General features: G+C 39.7%; 3 protein-coding genes across 7 annotated transcripts; all 3 read left to right on the top strand.

The window, feature by feature from the left end:
• The first annotated feature begins 1,380 nt into the window (after positions 1 to 1,380).
• LOC102711625 (omega-amidase, chloroplastic-like) lies at positions 1,381 to 3,684 on the top strand. The gene is made up of 10 exons (XM_006655833.3): positions 1,381 to 1,583; positions 1,660 to 1,776; positions 1,968 to 2,186; positions 2,292 to 2,385; positions 2,618 to 2,692; positions 2,812 to 2,890; positions 3,028 to 3,043; positions 3,124 to 3,210; positions 3,312 to 3,394; positions 3,474 to 3,684. Exons 1-10 carry the CDS (start codon positions 1,410 to 1,412, stop codon positions 3,595 to 3,597), a joined length of 1,068 nt encoding a protein of 355 aa, XP_006655896.3. The 5' UTR covers positions 1,381 to 1,409; the 3' UTR covers positions 3,598 to 3,684.
• A 1,410-nt stretch (positions 3,685 to 5,094) lies between these two features.
• Positions 5,095 to 12,592, top strand: LOC102709938. 5 transcript variants are annotated; one of them, XM_040525583.1, is made up of 11 exons: positions 5,095 to 5,487; positions 6,069 to 6,112; positions 6,815 to 6,938; positions 7,044 to 7,152; positions 8,247 to 8,758; positions 9,428 to 9,743; positions 10,122 to 10,383; positions 10,582 to 10,689; positions 10,776 to 10,853; positions 11,252 to 11,704; positions 12,003 to 12,592. In XM_040525583.1, the coding sequence occupies exons 1-11, from the start codon at positions 5,283 to 5,285 to the stop codon at positions 12,336 to 12,338; spliced, it is 2,547 nt and encodes an 848-aa protein (XP_040381517.1). In that variant the 5' UTR covers positions 5,095 to 5,282; the 3' UTR covers positions 12,339 to 12,592. The 5 variants fall into 5 exon arrangements, with proteins under 5 accessions (XP_040381517.1, XP_040381519.1, XP_040381515.1 ...); XM_040525585.1 differs by having other exon boundaries at positions 10,776 to 10,841; XM_040525581.1 differs by having other exon boundaries at positions 5,096 to 5,487; positions 10,776 to 10,874.
• A 1,693-nt stretch (positions 12,593 to 14,285) lies between these two features.
• On the top strand, positions 14,286 to 17,746 carry LOC121054806. Its single transcript, XM_040525586.1, has 6 exons — positions 14,286 to 14,562; positions 14,675 to 14,725; positions 14,985 to 15,036; positions 15,143 to 15,201; positions 15,947 to 15,992; positions 17,376 to 17,746. The coding sequence occupies exons 1-6, from the start codon at positions 14,431 to 14,433 to the stop codon at positions 17,513 to 17,515; spliced, it is 480 nt and encodes a 159-aa protein (XP_040381520.1). The 5' UTR covers positions 14,286 to 14,430; the 3' UTR covers positions 17,516 to 17,746.
• The last annotated feature ends 306 nt before the right edge of the window (positions 17,747 to 18,052 follow it).

Genomic DNA, 18,052 nt, shown 5'->3' on the forward strand with positions numbered 1-18,052 from the left:
GGAAAAAAAATAAATTAAATTAATGGTTGATATGGGAGTAGACAACGACGAACAAAAAGATAAAAGAAAGGGATAGGAGAGTTTAGAAGATCCGAAACGACGAACGAAGAACAAAACTTTTTTTAAAAAAAAAATTCGCAAAAAAAAATTTACCCTGAAAAAAAATCTAGTATGTTACATTGAACAGATGGAGGACGCGTACGTTTGAGCGCCATTTGTCCCGGCGCGTGGAAAACGTAATAATAAATTAGTACATGATTAATTAATTATTAAAAAAATAAATATAGATAAATATGATTTTTAAAACAACTTTTCTATAAAAATATTTTGCAAATAATACATCGTTTAGCAGTTCCGAAAGCGTGCGCACGGTAAACGAGGGAGATAAGTTAACTAGAGCAAGTATAATAGTAGGCTATAAGCTGGCTAAATGCTTATGTGGAGGAGAGAGGGGATAGAGAGAGATCGTGAGCAGGCTGTAAGCTGGTAGTCAGCTCAGGCACACGAACCAAAAAACTCTGTGAGAGTGACATGTGTGTCTTGCATTAATGATAAAAAGCTAACTAGTATATGGGTGGACTAAAAGCTGGCTATAAAAAGTCTTATTGTTAGCTTGTTGGCTATAAACGTGGCCCAAGTGTATCTTGAGAGCCAATTTGTGGACAACCATAATTTATGGGAATTCCTAGGTAGCCTTAAGTTATTTCCCACTATTTCGTATTGAAAATGTTTTTAATATTATTTACAATTACATGGATACTAATAAATTCAGACATATATATAAAGTATATATTGATTGTGAATAAATTTGAATAAAATTAGAAAATCTCGCTGTATGAAACAAATGAAGTACCGTATTTTATTAGGGTCAACTTGTGGATAATGTGAATTCTAAATATTTTTATTTTTTAAAAGGTATAGACAAAACTATACTAGACAAATATGTTGCCAAATTGTTATGCCTCCCACAAATGCTCTAGAACAATATTATTTTCAACTTACTATCTTCATTATCTTTTGGAGTCCAAAATTTGTGACACGGTATATGCATTTTTGCATCCATTCTCATGATTTTAATCATTACAGTGAGTATAGAATTAATTATGTGCTATGAAAGTGCATAAGAATTAATTTAAAATATAAAAATTAACCATTAACGAAATTAGAAATTATTATATTTTAAAAGAGATATAGTGCATTAAAACATCAATAGCTATTTTACAATTAGTAAAGTGACTATCATGATCCAATAATGACGGAGCCAAACTTTGTCTTGATTGATTTGCCTACGATCACATCAGACAGCACAAATTATAAACAAGTTAATGGACAAATGACATGGAATCTACTAGTAAATCCACATCTTCTTTAGCAAAGCAATATTCCGGACATCATCATCTGATGTACACATGTTCCAGCAGGTCAACACCCGCAGCCTTCCTTTCTTCCCCCTTCAGACCACTCATCGTCATCGATCCCCCGGTCTCCACTCTCTCGTCACCGCCAGCGATCGTGTCTCTCCCTCTCTCTCGGCAACAATGGCCGCTGTCTCAATCTCCTCATCGTCGCCACTACTCAGCAAGGTGCCTTTCTTGGTGCCGCCAGTAATGGCTAGACAGGGTAGCTGAACTGACCCTTCGTGTTGCTGGCGTTTTTCAGTACAAGGTCGCGCTGTTGCAGCTGCCGGTGTCGCCGCGCAGGGAGGAGAACATCGCCCGCGCGCGCTCCCGCGTCGACGCCGCCGCGGCCGCCGGCGCCACGCTCGTCGTCCTCCCGGTAAGTCCCCGTCCCCCTCCTCATCGTTTTGTCACTATCTCAGATGACGAACACATTCAGACAGCTGAGCTGAACGTGTATGGAGCACTGATTCTGAAGAAAAATATACATGTGATCGGCTGAACTAACTGAAATCCAAGAATAGAAAGGTTGCAGGACGGACGCCTCTGATGATGCCGTCCTTGTTTCAGGAGATATGGAGCTGCCCTTACTCGATGGAGACGGCGCCGGGCTACGGCGAGGACATAGACGGCGGAGCATCGCCGTCGATCTCGATGCTGTCGGAGGCCGCCTCCCGGAGGAAGATCACCATTGTAGGAGGGTCGATTCCTGAGAGATCCTCCGGGCGGCTGTTCAACACCTGCTGTGTGATCGGTCCGGATGGACAGATAAAAGCCAAGCATAGGAAAGTAAGCATCTTTGAGTAATGCAGTTAATCTGTGTCAAGTAGCTATGTTTTGTTAATCAGGTAGTGGTAATCAGTGTAGTGACTCCTTGTCGATGGATAATTTCAGCTCCATTTGTTTGAGATTGACATCCCAGGAGACATCATTTTCAGTGAATCTGACACCTTCACCGCTGGACAAGAACCTACTGTAGTTGACACTGGTACGTCCTGAGCCCACCATTTTGCTGAAAACTTAACTGAAAAACGAAATGGAGATATATAGCATGTCTGCAACTGCAACTGCAAGTGTGTGATAACAGCTTTAGTACCGTGTTCTGTAAGTTCATACACTTCAACTCCACTAGTAGTAAAGCTATCTGAAGAATTTTATGCGTGGTACACGATAAGTTTGCAGTCTGATTGATAGGGTAACCGACGATCTGTATGATGCAGATGTTGGACGGATTGGCATTGGGATATGCCATGACATCAGATTTCCAGAATTGGCAATGCTGTATAGATCAAGAGGTAAGAAGCTCCAGTGACCAGGGGAAGAATTGGATCCAAATCCTTGACATCCAAGAAGACCATTTTCAGCTGTACTGATTTCAATCTGAAGTCACATCTTGCGGTTTCTGACAAATCAGGTGCACACTTGGTATGCTATCCTTCTGCATTCAACATGAGCACCGGGCAGCTTCTTTGGGACCTTATGCAGAAGTCCAGGTTTCATCATCTATCTATTTCCCAGCAATTCTGCATACAGTTCTATCACCTTTTATCTGTACATTTTTTGGGGAGATTGGGACAAGTGTGTTCATTTCTTGAGATAATTGTCTAATTTCTCTCTCTCTCTCCTGCAGGGCTGTTGACAATCAGGTGATCCACATGAATTCGGCATTACAATCTCTGAAAACGAGAGCAAATCCAACACTAATTATTTTCTTTCCCGGTTTCAGTTGTTTGTGGTGACATGCTCGCCAGCAAGAGACCCTGATGCAGCATCGGACTTCATGATCTGGGGCCATTCAAGCCTCATTGGACCAGTAATAAGACCAGTGCATATTCAAAGCCGTTCCCGCACATCCTAATTTGGATTTCACCGGTATTATAATCTAAAAATAACTCTGAATTTACAACCCTGCAGTTTGGTGAAGTCATTGCAGCGGCAGGGCACGAGGAAGCAACTGTCATAGGCGAAATCGACCTCTCTATGATCCAAACCATAAGGCAAAAACTCCCTTTTCATCCCATTTCTGCTATAATTTTTGGTATGATCCATGGGTGAAAATATATATTTTGTGTGCAGGGCGAGCCTCCCATTGGAGATGCAGAGGAGGGAGGACATGTACCAATTGGTGGATGTCAGGGGAGAATCTGCAGAGGCCACAATGCATGCGCAGCTTGACCAAATGCCAACTGCAATGAGGTAGAAATGGCGATCCATCATCTATCCTGAAAATATAGGATGAAGACTATAAATTGAGCTCCAACAGAACAGCTATCCTATCATCTATTTTTAGTTGTCATCCATATTAGGAGAGCGAACATTTATATTTGGATGATATATCTTCATCCTCCAAAGAGATATAGATGATGTCATATATGGATGATCTAGTGGAGTACATAAAAATATGAAGAAAGAAACTAGTTTAGATGATTATCTAAATGAAAATATGGATGACCAAATTTAGATGAGCTGTCGGGATGCTCTAAGCTAGCTGGACTGTCAGTACATGCCAATTTTTTTTAATTGGTGCAAGCTTTTTTCCGAAGGAATTCTTTAGGCGTATATTTATGAAAAAATTATGTAACAAGGTTGTACTATCATAGAACCGCATAATCATTCGAAAAAAATGTTATGTTTCTGGGACGAATATGTTTGAATAGCACATAGCCTGATATTCGTCATGCTTATACACTGGAATGATAGGATGAAAAGGAAAAAAAAACCGAATTGTTACAGAAATAACAATAATAGAGAAAAAGGATTCGAACGGATAATATGTACCCGGCCCGCTCAGCCAAGCCCAGCACACAAGCTCGGCCCGTAGTAATTACCAAACGACGCTTCTACCCCTGTTTACCCCGACCGAACCAGTTGAGCCCTATTGTTTCGCTTCAATTAAGCATAAGTGAAATATCTGACTTCGGCTGCTTTCGGTGGCTGGCTTATTAACCGACACGGGAAATACGGTAATAGATTAATACATAATTAATTAATTATTAATCATAAAAGTTATAAAAATAGATTAATCTAAAATTTTAAAACAACTTTTCTATAGAAAATTTTCTTAAAAAACACAACGTTTAGCGGTTTGGGATGCGTGAGAAGAGATGAAACGAATGAGCCTTCATTAATAATTTAGAAATAATTTATAGGCAAAACTTTTATGTAAGTATTCTTGGCGATAAAACATAACTAGAATTATAAAGACGAAAAAATTCACAAAATCAAAAGTTTTGACTTGTACACCCTCCTCTATTAAATTTTGTTTTTATATATAAGACAACATTTGCATTTTTAACATTATGAGAAGTTTTTATTTTCTAGCCTTTTCTTTTATATAGCTAAAAACACATACATATATATTTTATTTATAAATTATTTTCATTCGCAAATATACTGTTTAGCTTTTTCCCAAAAGCCAAAAATATAAGTGAAAATGATGCAGGGTGAAAACTCCAAACTGCAGTAGCCAGGGGTATACACGTCATTTCAACAAATCACACCCTCCGCGCATTTACCGCTCGCCGCTTGGCCGTAAAACCCGTGCGCCGCGCCAGCGCCTGCGCCTGCGCCTCGTGCAATGCACACCCCAGCACCGCATTTTTCATTTTTTTTATAATAAAAAAAATCACGAACCCGCAACAATTTATTTTTTTTCATATCACTTCTCTCGTCTCGAGTCTCCCTTTGAACGGAGCACCGAGCCGAAGGAAGCCGAGGCCCCCCCAACCACTCGCACTCACCCACCCCGACCAAAAACCCACGACGCCCTAGCTCGCCTCGCCCCGGGGGCCGCCGCGCGTCGTTTGATGCGATTTCGGCGGCGATCACCACCACGCGCTGCTCCTCCTCCGGCGTAGCGTTTGGCCGATCTCGCGGGGGTGCGCCATGGCGGGCGGCGGGGGGAGGCCCACCGAGAGGGCGGCGGCGGCGGCGGGGTCGGCGGGGGCGCGAGGGGGGCAGACGGCGATCCAGTCCACCATCCAGTCTATCAAGGAGGTCGTCGGCGGCCACTCCGACGCCGACATCTACGCCGCCCTCCGCGAGTGCGGCATGGACCCCAACGAGACCACGCAGAGGCTCCTCAACCAAGGTCCCCTCCCCCCTCCCTTCCTGATCTGGCCGCTTCGATCTCGTGCCCGCGCGTAGCTAGGGTTTTGCGGGTGTGGTTTTCTCCCCTGCATTAGTCTATGGCGTGGAGCGCCTCTCTGTGGGCCTCGCGGAATTGGGGATTGGGCGCTAGGGTTTTGTAGCTGATACGATCTGGAGCTGTTGGCGTCGTTGTTGATTTGTCGTCTTGTTTAGTTTTGGGGTAGCTAGTATATTATGTTTCTAGGGCTTTTAGTGTGATAGGATTAGTGATTACGACCTTGGATTTACTGATGCTTGTAACTAATAAAGTGAGCAATCACACCAGATTTATCTGGTACAAGGGTTTCATATCTCAAGTAGATGTTTGTGGAGGTACTGATACTTCTATTTTTCTTTTACTATAAATGAATTGCATTGCTTAGTGCAAGCACTTGATATATTTTTTTTGCCCCAAACTCGGTGAGGATATTACCAGGCTACAGACAGGTCACATTCATTTAATATTTGTGAAGTTGCCTTGTTGTAGATGGAAGATATTTCTGTATTAGCTATTATAATTCTTTTCATGGTTTACATTTGCAGATCCATTTCATGAAGTGAAAAGAAAAAGGGACAAGAAAAGAGAGGTATACATTTGCAGTTTTGGAAAAAAATATGTTAATGAGGATTGAAAAAAAGTGTTTTTGCGTTTTTATTGGCAGTAGCGCCCATAGTCAACTTCACATATAGTTATGCTTGGTAAGCCTTTTTAATAGTGACAGGACAATTGTTGTTGTGCCAGCAAACTAGATGTAAACCTTGATCATATACCCTCTGTTTGGATTGAGATTGAGGATTTACCCTGCTGACCCACTTGTGAATAACCTTAGATGACCCACATGCCATTGACGCAGAAGGGTAAATCCTCAATTTCAATCTAGGGGGAGGGTATACGATCAAATCTCCATTTATGAAACAAGGTGTGCCACACCTAAATATGTGAATTTGGTTATCAATGCTAGATTTGCCATAAATTTACAGCACACAATTCGAAACTGAGATGGGTTCAAAGTCTACATCTTACATCTATTGACACACTTATTAGTTTTTGAGGCTCTTCATGTTACAGTTTGGTTTTATGTCTGCTGTTTTCACTTTTTAAGGCAACATCATGGCGTGCGCTGATGTTTAACTGAGCATTTCAACCTTCATTTGTGTTGAAGTTCTCTGTGCCCCACATGTGACATCTTGATCGAAACATGATGTTTTAATCCATTGCTTTAATTCACAGTTTCACACATTGCTATGGATCACTCTTTCTGATTGGTTATATATGTTTGCTATTTCAGAGTGCAGGCCAGAAAAACATTGCTGATGCTTCAGCACAAGTTGAGCACAGTTCACAGTGGACGAAGCCACGCACACAAAGGGTTGAGAATGACCAAAGAACTTACAGCCATGGTCATGCATCTGGTAACACAGTTGAATCCCACCATTTGTATATATTGTCATTATTTGTGCAGTATTAAGAAACGAAGTGTGGTTGTGGGCCTATTTGGTTGACATGTCTTAATGTAGGTCCTAATCGGGAATTTCGGGTTGTGAGAGACAACAGGCATGGTGTGGTTGAAAACAGACCAGAGCTAGGATACAAAGGTTCACCAAATGTAAAAGTGTCTGATAGGAGGTATGATTGTCTTATAGTTTGATGACTTTTCCCCTCTTGTCCATATTACTTCCGCTACCATATGTTCTGGTTTTTGAGACCTTACCAGAAATCACACTACGTCTGGGTCAAAACATATGTGAGCCATATCATCTGTATATTTATTTGTTCGCTGTATCTTTTGTAGTTGATTTATCATTGTAGAGTAGTAATGATGTTTATTAAAGAGTTTCTACATTGAAGTAAATGAAGTATCTGATTGTTAGGCAGTGTTGGTGTGTGTTGGAGAATAGTCACCCTTATCCCTTAGGTTTATCCTTAGGGTGTCAGAAATAGGCGAACAACACTAAGGAAAATATGAACAAAGGAATATACCCAAGAATAGACTTATTAATACTCATCTATATATGTCCATGAGTGAATCCATGATGAGGATTAACTCTCATCCTCACCACATAAGGCTTGGTTCTTCCCTTCTATTTCTCCCCTGAGTGACGTTCTTCAAATTCAATGTCCCCATCCTGTGCATGACTTAAGGTCACAACAGTTTGGGTTACACCACAGATAGCAAACAACATTAAACCTTTTTTGCTTGTCTAATTTCTATGTCTAACCTGATAGCTATCTTATTTTCTTGTTTGGAAGATTATACCATATACTGCTGCTTCGTTGGCTCTCCAGTGGTTTTTTTTCAGAACTTTATTTCAACCTTCATGGATGCCCTATCTACCTTCTCTTTTCTTGCACCGTAGTATCCATGTCTCAACCTTCTCAAAACTTGATCATGAATATGTTTTTGGAATTAATCAGATTTGTTATATGGAAATTGCATATATTATTATATCTTCATGTAAAGTTATAAAAAGTATTGTCAAAAGTTGCATCTCAAGACCAGGAGTCAATGACAAGTAAGAAAACTTAAAAGGGAAAAAGAATGGATGTAGTAATTACCAAAATTTGTATAAGAGACAGGACTGAAATGCTTTACTGGAATTGCTTAATCTCTGCTTACCTAACTAGCCTGTGCATTAAGCATTTTTCAAATGGCCAGTTTTCTTCCATTTGTGCACCTTAACATTAAATAACATTTTGCTTACTGTGTTGTTGCTCTGTAGCGTGCCTGTAGTTCAATCTGGTCGGAACCATCCTCCAGCTACAACTTCAGATGGCCAGATAACGCAAGGTGCAAAGCACAGCTACAACTCTGACATGCATCAAGTGAAGAGGCCGGCACAGAGCACTGCTCAGAAGTATGTGAAGCCACATTTGAAGAACTCCCAGGATGATCAACAACCTCCTAGTTCTGATGCAGCTAAAACCCGACCAGGTTTGAAAGCTTCTGAAGGTGCTGTTGGTTCCAATCGGCATCATGTTGGAGTGGTTGATGTGGGGAGGCAGCCTTCTGCCTGTTCAGGTTCTCACTTCCATGTATCAAGTGGTGGTTCTCACATAAATAATCAGAGGGGAAATTTTGTCCCAGGTGGGCCACGTCATTTTATGTCTAAAAACATGCAGCCCATTCACAGAACTGCTTTAGATTCAATACATCGTGGCAGATCTGGTGGCAGATCTTTTGTGGCCTCTAACACCATCAAATATCAGCAGGGTCCTACCAGTAACCAGAAAGGTAACATTCTCAAAGTTATTTGTGCCATTCAATTGGTTAGCGACAGTGTGTCAAAGATTATAAGACGAAACCCATATCACATCATAGACTGCTCGTTCTTGTTGTTCACTGGATGCTAGGACCAAATTTTGGTTTTTTAGTACTTAGAAGATGAACAATTCACATCTTGATTTAGCAAAAGTCATAAATAAAAATTTTGAAATCATGTTGATCTTACATGATTTTTTAATATGTTAGCTCCTCTGAAATGTCATTTATGAAGTGCATATAGAAAATAATAGGATGAGTATGCGTTTCTTTTTATGCTAGTAAGAAATTTTGGTATGAATCAAGAACATAATTGTTGTGCATTTATTTTGAATCATCGAAGGATAAACACAAACTTGTTTAGATGTATTTCCATTGTCTTTCTTATTGGACTATTGTAACATCACGTTCCACTCGCACCATGCTTTTTACATGTTTTCATAAAAAAATCATTTGGACGGCCAAGTAGTTCATATATGCATGATCTTCATGTGATATTTCTCTGATAGAATCCATTTTGAGTCCTGACGTGTAACATATGGTGTTGGGTTTGGGCCACAGGAGTGAAATTCACATTGTTCCTTCTTTTTGTCTTAGAGGTGACTGTAAATCTGAAATACATGTTCTATATCTCCTCTGCAGCCCTGCAGCCAGCTAAGGAGTGGAAGCCAAAATCAACAAAGAAGTCTTCCAACACTGATATTGATAACAATGGAACAGATGCAATAACACCTTCGGCTAGCAACGCTGAAAATTCTAATGCACTGGATGAGAATGTCTTGTGTTCTAAAGTCTCTCAAGCTTGCATTCATGAGATGGAGCATGTGATTATCCCAGAACATCTCCGTGTACCAGAGTATGAGCAGACAGGATTGAGGTTTGGCAGTTTCCCTGCTGGGTCTGGTACAGACCAAGTACCGATCTCAGAAAGTCCATCAGAATCGGAAGAACAAGAACAGTTGGGTGATCCTATGCCAATAGCGTGAATCGCTCATTATTTAACAATATATAGAATACACCTTAAAATAAATGCAATCAAGCTTTTCTGCTGAAATTGCTTCCTTACTGCATGGAATTGACATGCAATCTAGTTAAAAAATTGTTCTGTGTGCTTGATTTACTTTTCCACCTGCCTATAACATCCTGAAGTCTTAATATCTTTCTTAGAAATGTGATAAAATGTTCTGCAACCTATAGCAACTTACTGCAATACTTTATGATAGTTGATAAAGTAAGGCTCTAATTTAGCATGCTATTGTTAAATGTGGTATGAATTGTTCTGGTCGGAGTTGTTAGCTTTTCAGCAAATATGGCTCATTTTCTTTGTTGCATGTAGTGTACAAGAACCAGTTGAACTCGTTCAAGAGGACTCATTGCATGCTGGGCATGATGAGATGGATGAGCAAGCAAGATCTTCACAACTCAATTTATCCACATCGACAGCTGAGATTTCCTTGCCACCATCTGAGGATAGCATAGAAATGAATGGTGAGGAGGTTGAGAATGATGATGGTCTTGGGTTGGTTCAGAGTGATACTCCAATTGGACCTGTTGATGGCCAAAATATGCAGAGCGCCTCAAATCTGACTGTGTTTTCTGTAAGTCACTGAAGAATAGTTAGCTCTATGGAAACACTGCTACTTTTTTTTCTATTTTACTGATTTGAGATGTTTGGAGAATTACTTGTGCTGGCATTTATTTTAGATTAGTATTTAGTATTATGTATGATAGCGTTGATGCATTTTTCTCAGATATTTGGATCTTTGAATGGGTGAAACTTACTCTTTTTTTTCCAGACATATGGTCATGAAAACCCTAATAGGCATCCAAATAATGAGGCACAGTTATACAATCTAGTGGAACCTCCACAAGCAATGGCATCCCCTTCTCAGGTAAATTTTCTGGTGAGTTCAGTTGTACTTGGATGTCACTGCATGCTTCTCTGTAATGCTATAGCTTTCTCACCGTCTCTCCCCCTGTCTATAAGCAGGGGTACCCTTCAGAAAATCCTGAAGCAGATAATGCCGTGCAAGTGTTCAGAATACCAGAATCTAATGTACATTCACAAGTACTCCCTTCCACATCTGAGGTGGCACTACTTGTAAATTTGCAATTGACTGAGCGTTTACCTTTTCTTGTGTTCTTCATTTTTAACATGACCTATTTGACCACCTGTCATATTGCACTTTTGTTGATTTAATCCTCATTGCTTTATAAATGGGGCAGCAAATACACAATTTTCTTGGATATGTTTGGACCTAAGCATTGTATTTCCCCACTTAAAAACAGAAGTGAATAAGATATGTTCAATATAAAATATTAGGCATCAGTTTGACCAACAAGTCCATGAGTTTTAAGCATTTGCTACCTTTCCATTTTTTTGTTAACACAATGTCTTGCAGATAAGTACTATCTGTCTCGTAATGTTATTGTGATATCTGATATTATTCATTTGTTCTTTTGCAGGCTCTAAATTCACAAATAGTGAGCAGCAGTCCTGTTGCTATCTCTCAACAACTGCAACATATGTCCCAACCACAACAAGCAGCACAATTATACCCTCCTCTTCATATGCAACATTATCCAAATTTCATGCCATACCGTCATCATATATACTCTCCATTTTATGCCCCACCGATGGCTATGCCAAACTTTCCAACAAATATCCCTTATCCATCAAATGGAAACAATTATCTTCAGATGCCAGGAGGAGGTTCACATTTGGCAGCAGGTGGCATGAAGTACGGAGTTTCACAATATAAACCTGTTCCAGCTGGCAGCCCTTCTGGTTATGGAAATTATACTCATCCAGCTGGTTATCCAATTAGCTCTCCTGGCATTATTGGAGGTAATGTTGGTGTTGATGATGTCAATAGGATCAAGTACAAGGATAACAACCTTTATGCACCATCCCCACAGGTACAATTTTATGGATGGCTGAAGTTAGACATGGATTACCATTGTTTTTCTGCTTTCTTGTTGAGTACGATATGTAGTGCATGGCTGGGCTGTCATCCTGCTTTGTTTCAAAATGAACTATGCACTTTTTTTTTGCAATACAACCAAATTTGCGCTCGAATTTCTAGGCCATTGCAGTATTTTAATTAGAACATAACTTAGGAATTATGTTGTACCTCTTCCCTACAGTTCAATTTTATGCCTTGGCAATGTTTTCGATGTGCCTTACTTCATTCACTAATTGGGATATCTTATAAAGGTGGAGACGTCTGATATCTGGATTCAGACACCCAGGGAGATGCAGCCTATGCAGTGCCCCCCATATTTCAATTTATCCGGTCAAACAACATCCGGTGCTTTTGTGCCAAATCCTGGGAATGCACCATTCAATGCTACAGCTCAATCCTCCCATGCACAGTTCCCAGGCTTATACCATCCACAGCAGCCTTCCTCAATTGTAAGTCCACATGCCATGGTGCATCAACAAGTGCCATCAGCAATTGGTCCCAGTGTTGGAGTAGGTGTGGCTACACCAGCCCCTCAAGTAGGGGCTTATCAGCAACCCCAGTTGGGTCATTGGAGACCTGGCTTTTAAAGGTTTATTAATTATCTGTAATTAGGGGGTCACAAGAGCCTTTATGTAACAAAAGAGGCTACTTTTAACAGGAAGCACATTTGTTTTTAGTGCAGCTCTTTCTGATCTATTTAAGGTATAACAGGTTTTTGTTAGCTTTCCCCCAGGTGAATTCAGTATGCCATCTGAACTGGTTTGATGTAGATTGTGAGCTGAACACTGGCTAAGTTCTTGCATGAGCACAGGAGTTGAATGCTGTTTTATTCTTTTCCTCAGTTGCACGTTCATCGTGTTTGAAAGTTTAGCAGACCGTCTCGTGAATAACCAGGTTACTCATCGGTGGTTTCAATTAGAATTTGTTCAACTGTATAGTTATTTTATTTTATTTTTGACTAACTAAGCAGCATTTTATTCCAATACTCAGCTGAACAGGCGCAATTACCATTCGTAGTGAACAAATGAAATTGTTTTACACTACCTGGCACTCAGATTTTATCTTGACGGTGCTTTCTACGTAATTCTGTAAATGATTTACTTTGATATTTGCCCTACTGATGATGTAGTTTACAATTATGAAGTTGAGACGTCCCGTGAAGAATTCATTGCCTGTGTGGGAGGCTTTTGTGTGGGAGGTTGGGAGCGGGGGTCGAGTCATTCTGGTTTATCTTCTGATTTGTTGTCTCAATGCATATATGAATTTAATATCATGGTTTTATTTCCGTTCGATGCTATTTCCTTCTGTTACTTTGGATATGTACAGTGGAAGAGTATGTTTGGTTGCTTCCTTGTATATGTAACAAATCTTTGGTGGCACTGGTAGTATCGCTAGCCTATTTTGTGTTGTGCCAAAAAAGTTGGCTCGAATGGAACTATTTCTAAACCTTTATGTAAAACTAGCGAATTACTCGTGCTTTGTAATGTACATCAAATGTTGTATAGATTCTCTTTAAGAGAGATAAACTTAGTATTCTAGAGATGTAATAAGATATTAATAACATGTGGATAACTATTTTTTAACAATAAAAGATAGAGTAGCTGGTAAAATAAACCAGATTGGTGGTGTGGTGGTAGATTTATTAACATCATCATTGTCTTCTTTTTTAAGTAGTACGACAAGTGTTATGGCTTGGGGATTAATGCGATTGGTTCAATCGATAAATCTATAGTAAAACACTTCCACACATCCCTCCAGGATGACAATAATCTAGCCGTTTTGTATTCCTGACATTGACCTGTACGGTTCAAACTTCAATAGTGGCACCATAGAAATATTTGTCGAGTCCTATGCTTTACTCAAATACCTGTATTTAAGACTAATTATATTATTATTTTAGTTGCAGATAATGTACCTATCGCCAGTGATAAGAAACTTATGCGTTTGCATTGTGTTGAAAAAAAATCTATTCATGATAACAAAGCATAGGGAAAGGTTGTGTACTCTCTTCATGCTTTAAAATATATAATAACTCTATTTTAAAATAAGATCAATTTTGTCTATCATTGCTTATTATTAAATAAGTTTATTTCTAAGTAACCATTGCATTAAAGTTTATAAAAATAATTAATAAATACATTGAAAATAGATAGACCAATAGAGTTGATGAACCAAGGAATAATTGAGTTGTGATTTGATAAAATGGAGTATATATATATATATATATATATATATATATATATATTTACTTCTGTATTGGTATATGTGTGTAAGGAGAGAAGAATAAAGTTATTTTGAACGGAGTTATTTTTACTTCTATGTTTTATCATTTATATTTTTTAAAGCACTAATATGCATAATAAAACTAATTATAACAGAATAAATAATATTCTTCAAAATAAACCATTCAAATGATCAAACTTTACGTTAAGAACCCATGTTTAAAAATGGAGCGATTATAACATCACGCGAACTCCTCCATGCCGCTGCAAGGCCCGCAACCCGTCTCGTGCCGGGTCTGACCGTAGCGAGATCAAACCGATTAAAACTCCGACCGGACCGGGCCGGGCCGGGCCGGGCCGAGCCGAGCCGACGTCTCAGCAGGAGCAGCGCAGCGCACCGGAGCCGCCGCCGGAGTAACTCACGCCGCAGCCGCAGCCGCCGCCGGCGACGAGCGGCATGGGGACCCGGGAGGTGTACGAGGAGAAGCTGCGGAGCGGCGCGCACCTCCACCGCGACCCCACCATCAACCCTGGCCTCGGCTCCGCCCGCTGCCCACGCTGCCTCTCGCTCCTCACCCCCAACTCATCCGTGCGTATCTCCGCCCCCCACCCCTCTCCCTCTCCGTCTCCGGGTTCTTCCCCACGCCTCTCATGTCCGCCGTTTCCCGCCTGACCGTGTTTGTTGTTTGACGGTGGTGCAGGGAGAGGGCGACTGGGCCATCACCTCCGTGCTGCACGACGCCACCGCCGTGGTAACGCCCATCTCGTCCCACGGCTTAGATTTTTCCGGCTAGATCCGTGTGGCCTCGAGCGCCGCCGCAGCGAAAATTGTAGATTTATTATTATAGAAACTTTAATTATGCATTATAATTTTGTATATTTGAATATAAATTTTAAATAAGACGAATGGTCAAACATGATTTAAAGTTAACGGTGTCATACATAAAAATATGGAGGGAGTAGTAGCTAACTCGTTTGTGCATGCTATTTGGTGAATTGGTGTTGCTGTAGGCTGGTTCAGGAGCCGGCGCAATGCTCAGTGCGGTGCACGGGTTCAATACAGGTTACCTTGAAGAGTTCCCTGTGCTCGATATTTGGGGATTTTCAAGCTCGTAGTATAGGTTTCTACGGCTGTTTAGATAAATTGTTTGCTGGTGGTTTTGGAACAGGGATTCCGTTCGTCCAGAAGCATGTGAAGGGCCCAAAGTGGCTGCAACTTCTTGTTGGGGTATGGCTTAAACCAAGCTCATGCGATTCTAGTATGCAAGTACATTTTTCTATCCAATTCAGGCATATTTGATTGATAGCGTCACATTTCTGCTGCTTGCGAAAAGGTTATGCTAGTTGTAGATTCCAGTTTCTGACATGTATGAACCTATCTTTGAATTGAATGGTAGGAGAAGTATCCCACATGCTTAATGGCCGTTACACACTTTACCCCAATTGTTTTAAAATTGAATTATATAATTAGATTCTTTTTATTCATAGTTCTGTAGAAGTGTCGTACAATCTATATTAGATGGTAAGTTCATGGAGAATATACTCAGTATTTCCTCCTTATAAAAAATACTAAATTTAACAATCTTTTAATCCGATCCAGTCTAGGCAGGAGATTGTGATGTGATTTAGAATATGGTCTGGGCATTTGTTGAATTCAAAATGATTCTTGACAAAATATGTTACTCAAAAGTAAAGCAACAGCTAGACGACTGTTCAGTAACAGAAAAAAATGTTGAATTGGGGGCATGAACAGGGAATTTCTACAATTTGGGTATGATGAAGTTTTTTTTTTGTTTTATTTTGAGAGAGAATTGGGCATTGTGAAGTTGATAGGAAAGTTCAGATTAAGTCCTATTTTTTTGAATGTGTTATAATACTTATGTTAATATGTTTACCATTAGCAATTTGTGCAGTTTACAACTTTAGGTTGTTCCTATGTATTCAAATAACAAGATATTATCCTTTTTGTCCAGGTGCCTCCATTGCTCTTATTCTCTGGTGCCAGTGCTTTATTTGGTGGTAAGTATTTGCAGTTAATCAATAAAAGTTATTCTTGTGCATTAGTAATATATCTTGAGAAATTGTGAGTATGCGATAGTTTTTTCTCCTTCTTTCTGTTAGCTTGTGAGAATCCTGCTATGTATATTGTATATCTATAGGTGAAGTGTGAAAAGTCCCTTTCTTTCCCCCTTTTTGCCCATGCACCGGATTATTTTGGTCCTTTTGAAAAAAGTTCAACATTTGAAATAGTAGATATCTCATCCTTTGTTTTATCTTTGATCTTGTGGAGCAACAAATAATCCAACCCGATTGACCTTATTATGAGGGTCTCTTGGATCAGACCTAGGAATTGTTCCGGGCCTGCATTCTTTTGCAGATGTAGTGATGAAGTTCTAGCTCACACCATTAGATGATGTATGAGAACTGCGAAGGTTGTAAATTTGCATATTTTTAGTGCAATAGAAAGGAATTTTGTGATCGGGGTAGGATCAGGCATTAGTACATTTTAATCCTGTTAAAGCACTACATATAGCTTTTATTTTTATCAAACATAAGACTAATAGCCAAGCAAAATTATCTGAAAAGGAAAAAACTATATCCTGTTCTCGCAAAACTCCTTTACCTTCCAGTTGTGCTGGCCTTCAAGTATTTTAGGTGAACCAGATCTAATGCCAAACAATATGGGCTTATACTAACTTTGTTGGGTTGGATTTAAGGGTTAATCCTGATAAAGTTAATCAGGCCAAGTCCAAAGCATAGTTCGACAAAAGTTTGCCACAATTAATACTCTTCTGGAACTATAGCTAGAGGTCAGGCATTATTTGCAACACACACACACACACACACACTAGCCAACATCAATTGGGTTCAGTATCAACAGCAAAAGGGAGAGAGAAACTACTTCTCTACTGTAATATGAATCTAGCTAAATTTTCTATAACTTTTTATGGTTGGGCAGAGGTGTTTTAGTTGTGTGTGCAATAGAAAAAATGGGAAACACTAACATCCATTCAGGATGAACCGGGTCTGTACCCACATATGACAGGGCAGGTATTGATCTTATACGATGTACTCTGGATCAGAATTTTCTTTTTCCGTGCTCCTATTTGATACTAGCAATTTCCTCTCTGAGTCTGTCTTCTACTAAATGTACCATGAAAAACATGTTGCGGTGGCATTTCTAGTTCCTGCCATCTGCATCTTAGGAGGGACAAAAAAAATTGAGGCTCTAAATTTGCTAATTTATATGATTGAAAAAAAATCTGGATTCCTCTTGTTCTTACGGTGCTCTGCTAATTAATCAGTTCATGCAAATGATTCGACCAACATGGTCAGTATCCATCGAGTGTGCAGTGTGATCACTAGTAGTAGTATTGTCTAATGATCTCTTATTGGTTGCAGCATATGCGGTCCCAACATTTGCTCAGCTCACTGTGACATCGTATTATGCCACATCAAGTGCCTCTCATTATGCAGTTTCGCAGATCACCCGTCAGATCGAGAAGTCCCATTTGCCAGAAACTAATGGGAATTCCAGATGAGTTATTCGCGTGCAATAGTATGCCGCATACCTGTATACGGGACGGGGTATGTAAGCTCTTATCACATTTTTCATGTTAGCACTACTCTGATAGCTTCGGCATGTTTTGTACACTAAAGCCTGTATTTATCATAAAGAGATACAGATGCCTGTCTCCTCATCTTTCGTTAAGAATATTTTTCTTCTATCCCCTCCGTTTCAATTTATTTAACGCCGTTGACTGGTGATGTTTTAACTTTCACCACCATTTACTTCTTAACTATGTAGGCTCAACAAATGAAATTTGCATGGTTATGTTGGGCATATAATGTACGTCAATAATATAGTATAATTTTTTGTAAGCGTGTTGCTAAAATAAGATTGAATCAGAGTTAAGGTATGAAAGTACTCAGTAACATGTATTTAGAAATGACCGAAGCTTTTTTTCTGGCGCCATTATATATATATGACGGTATCACCCACTTACTGTGATGTTCACTTGTCCAGTAACAAAAAATGCAGAGGTATCACATAATATGTGTTCTTGTAGGTGATATTT

The sequence above is a fragment of the Oryza brachyantha genome, chromosome 6, assembly GCF_000231095.2.
Source record: "Oryza brachyantha chromosome 6, ObraRS2, whole genome shotgun sequence".
Lineage (NCBI taxonomy): Eukaryota > Viridiplantae > Streptophyta > Magnoliopsida > Poales > Poaceae > Oryza > Oryza brachyantha.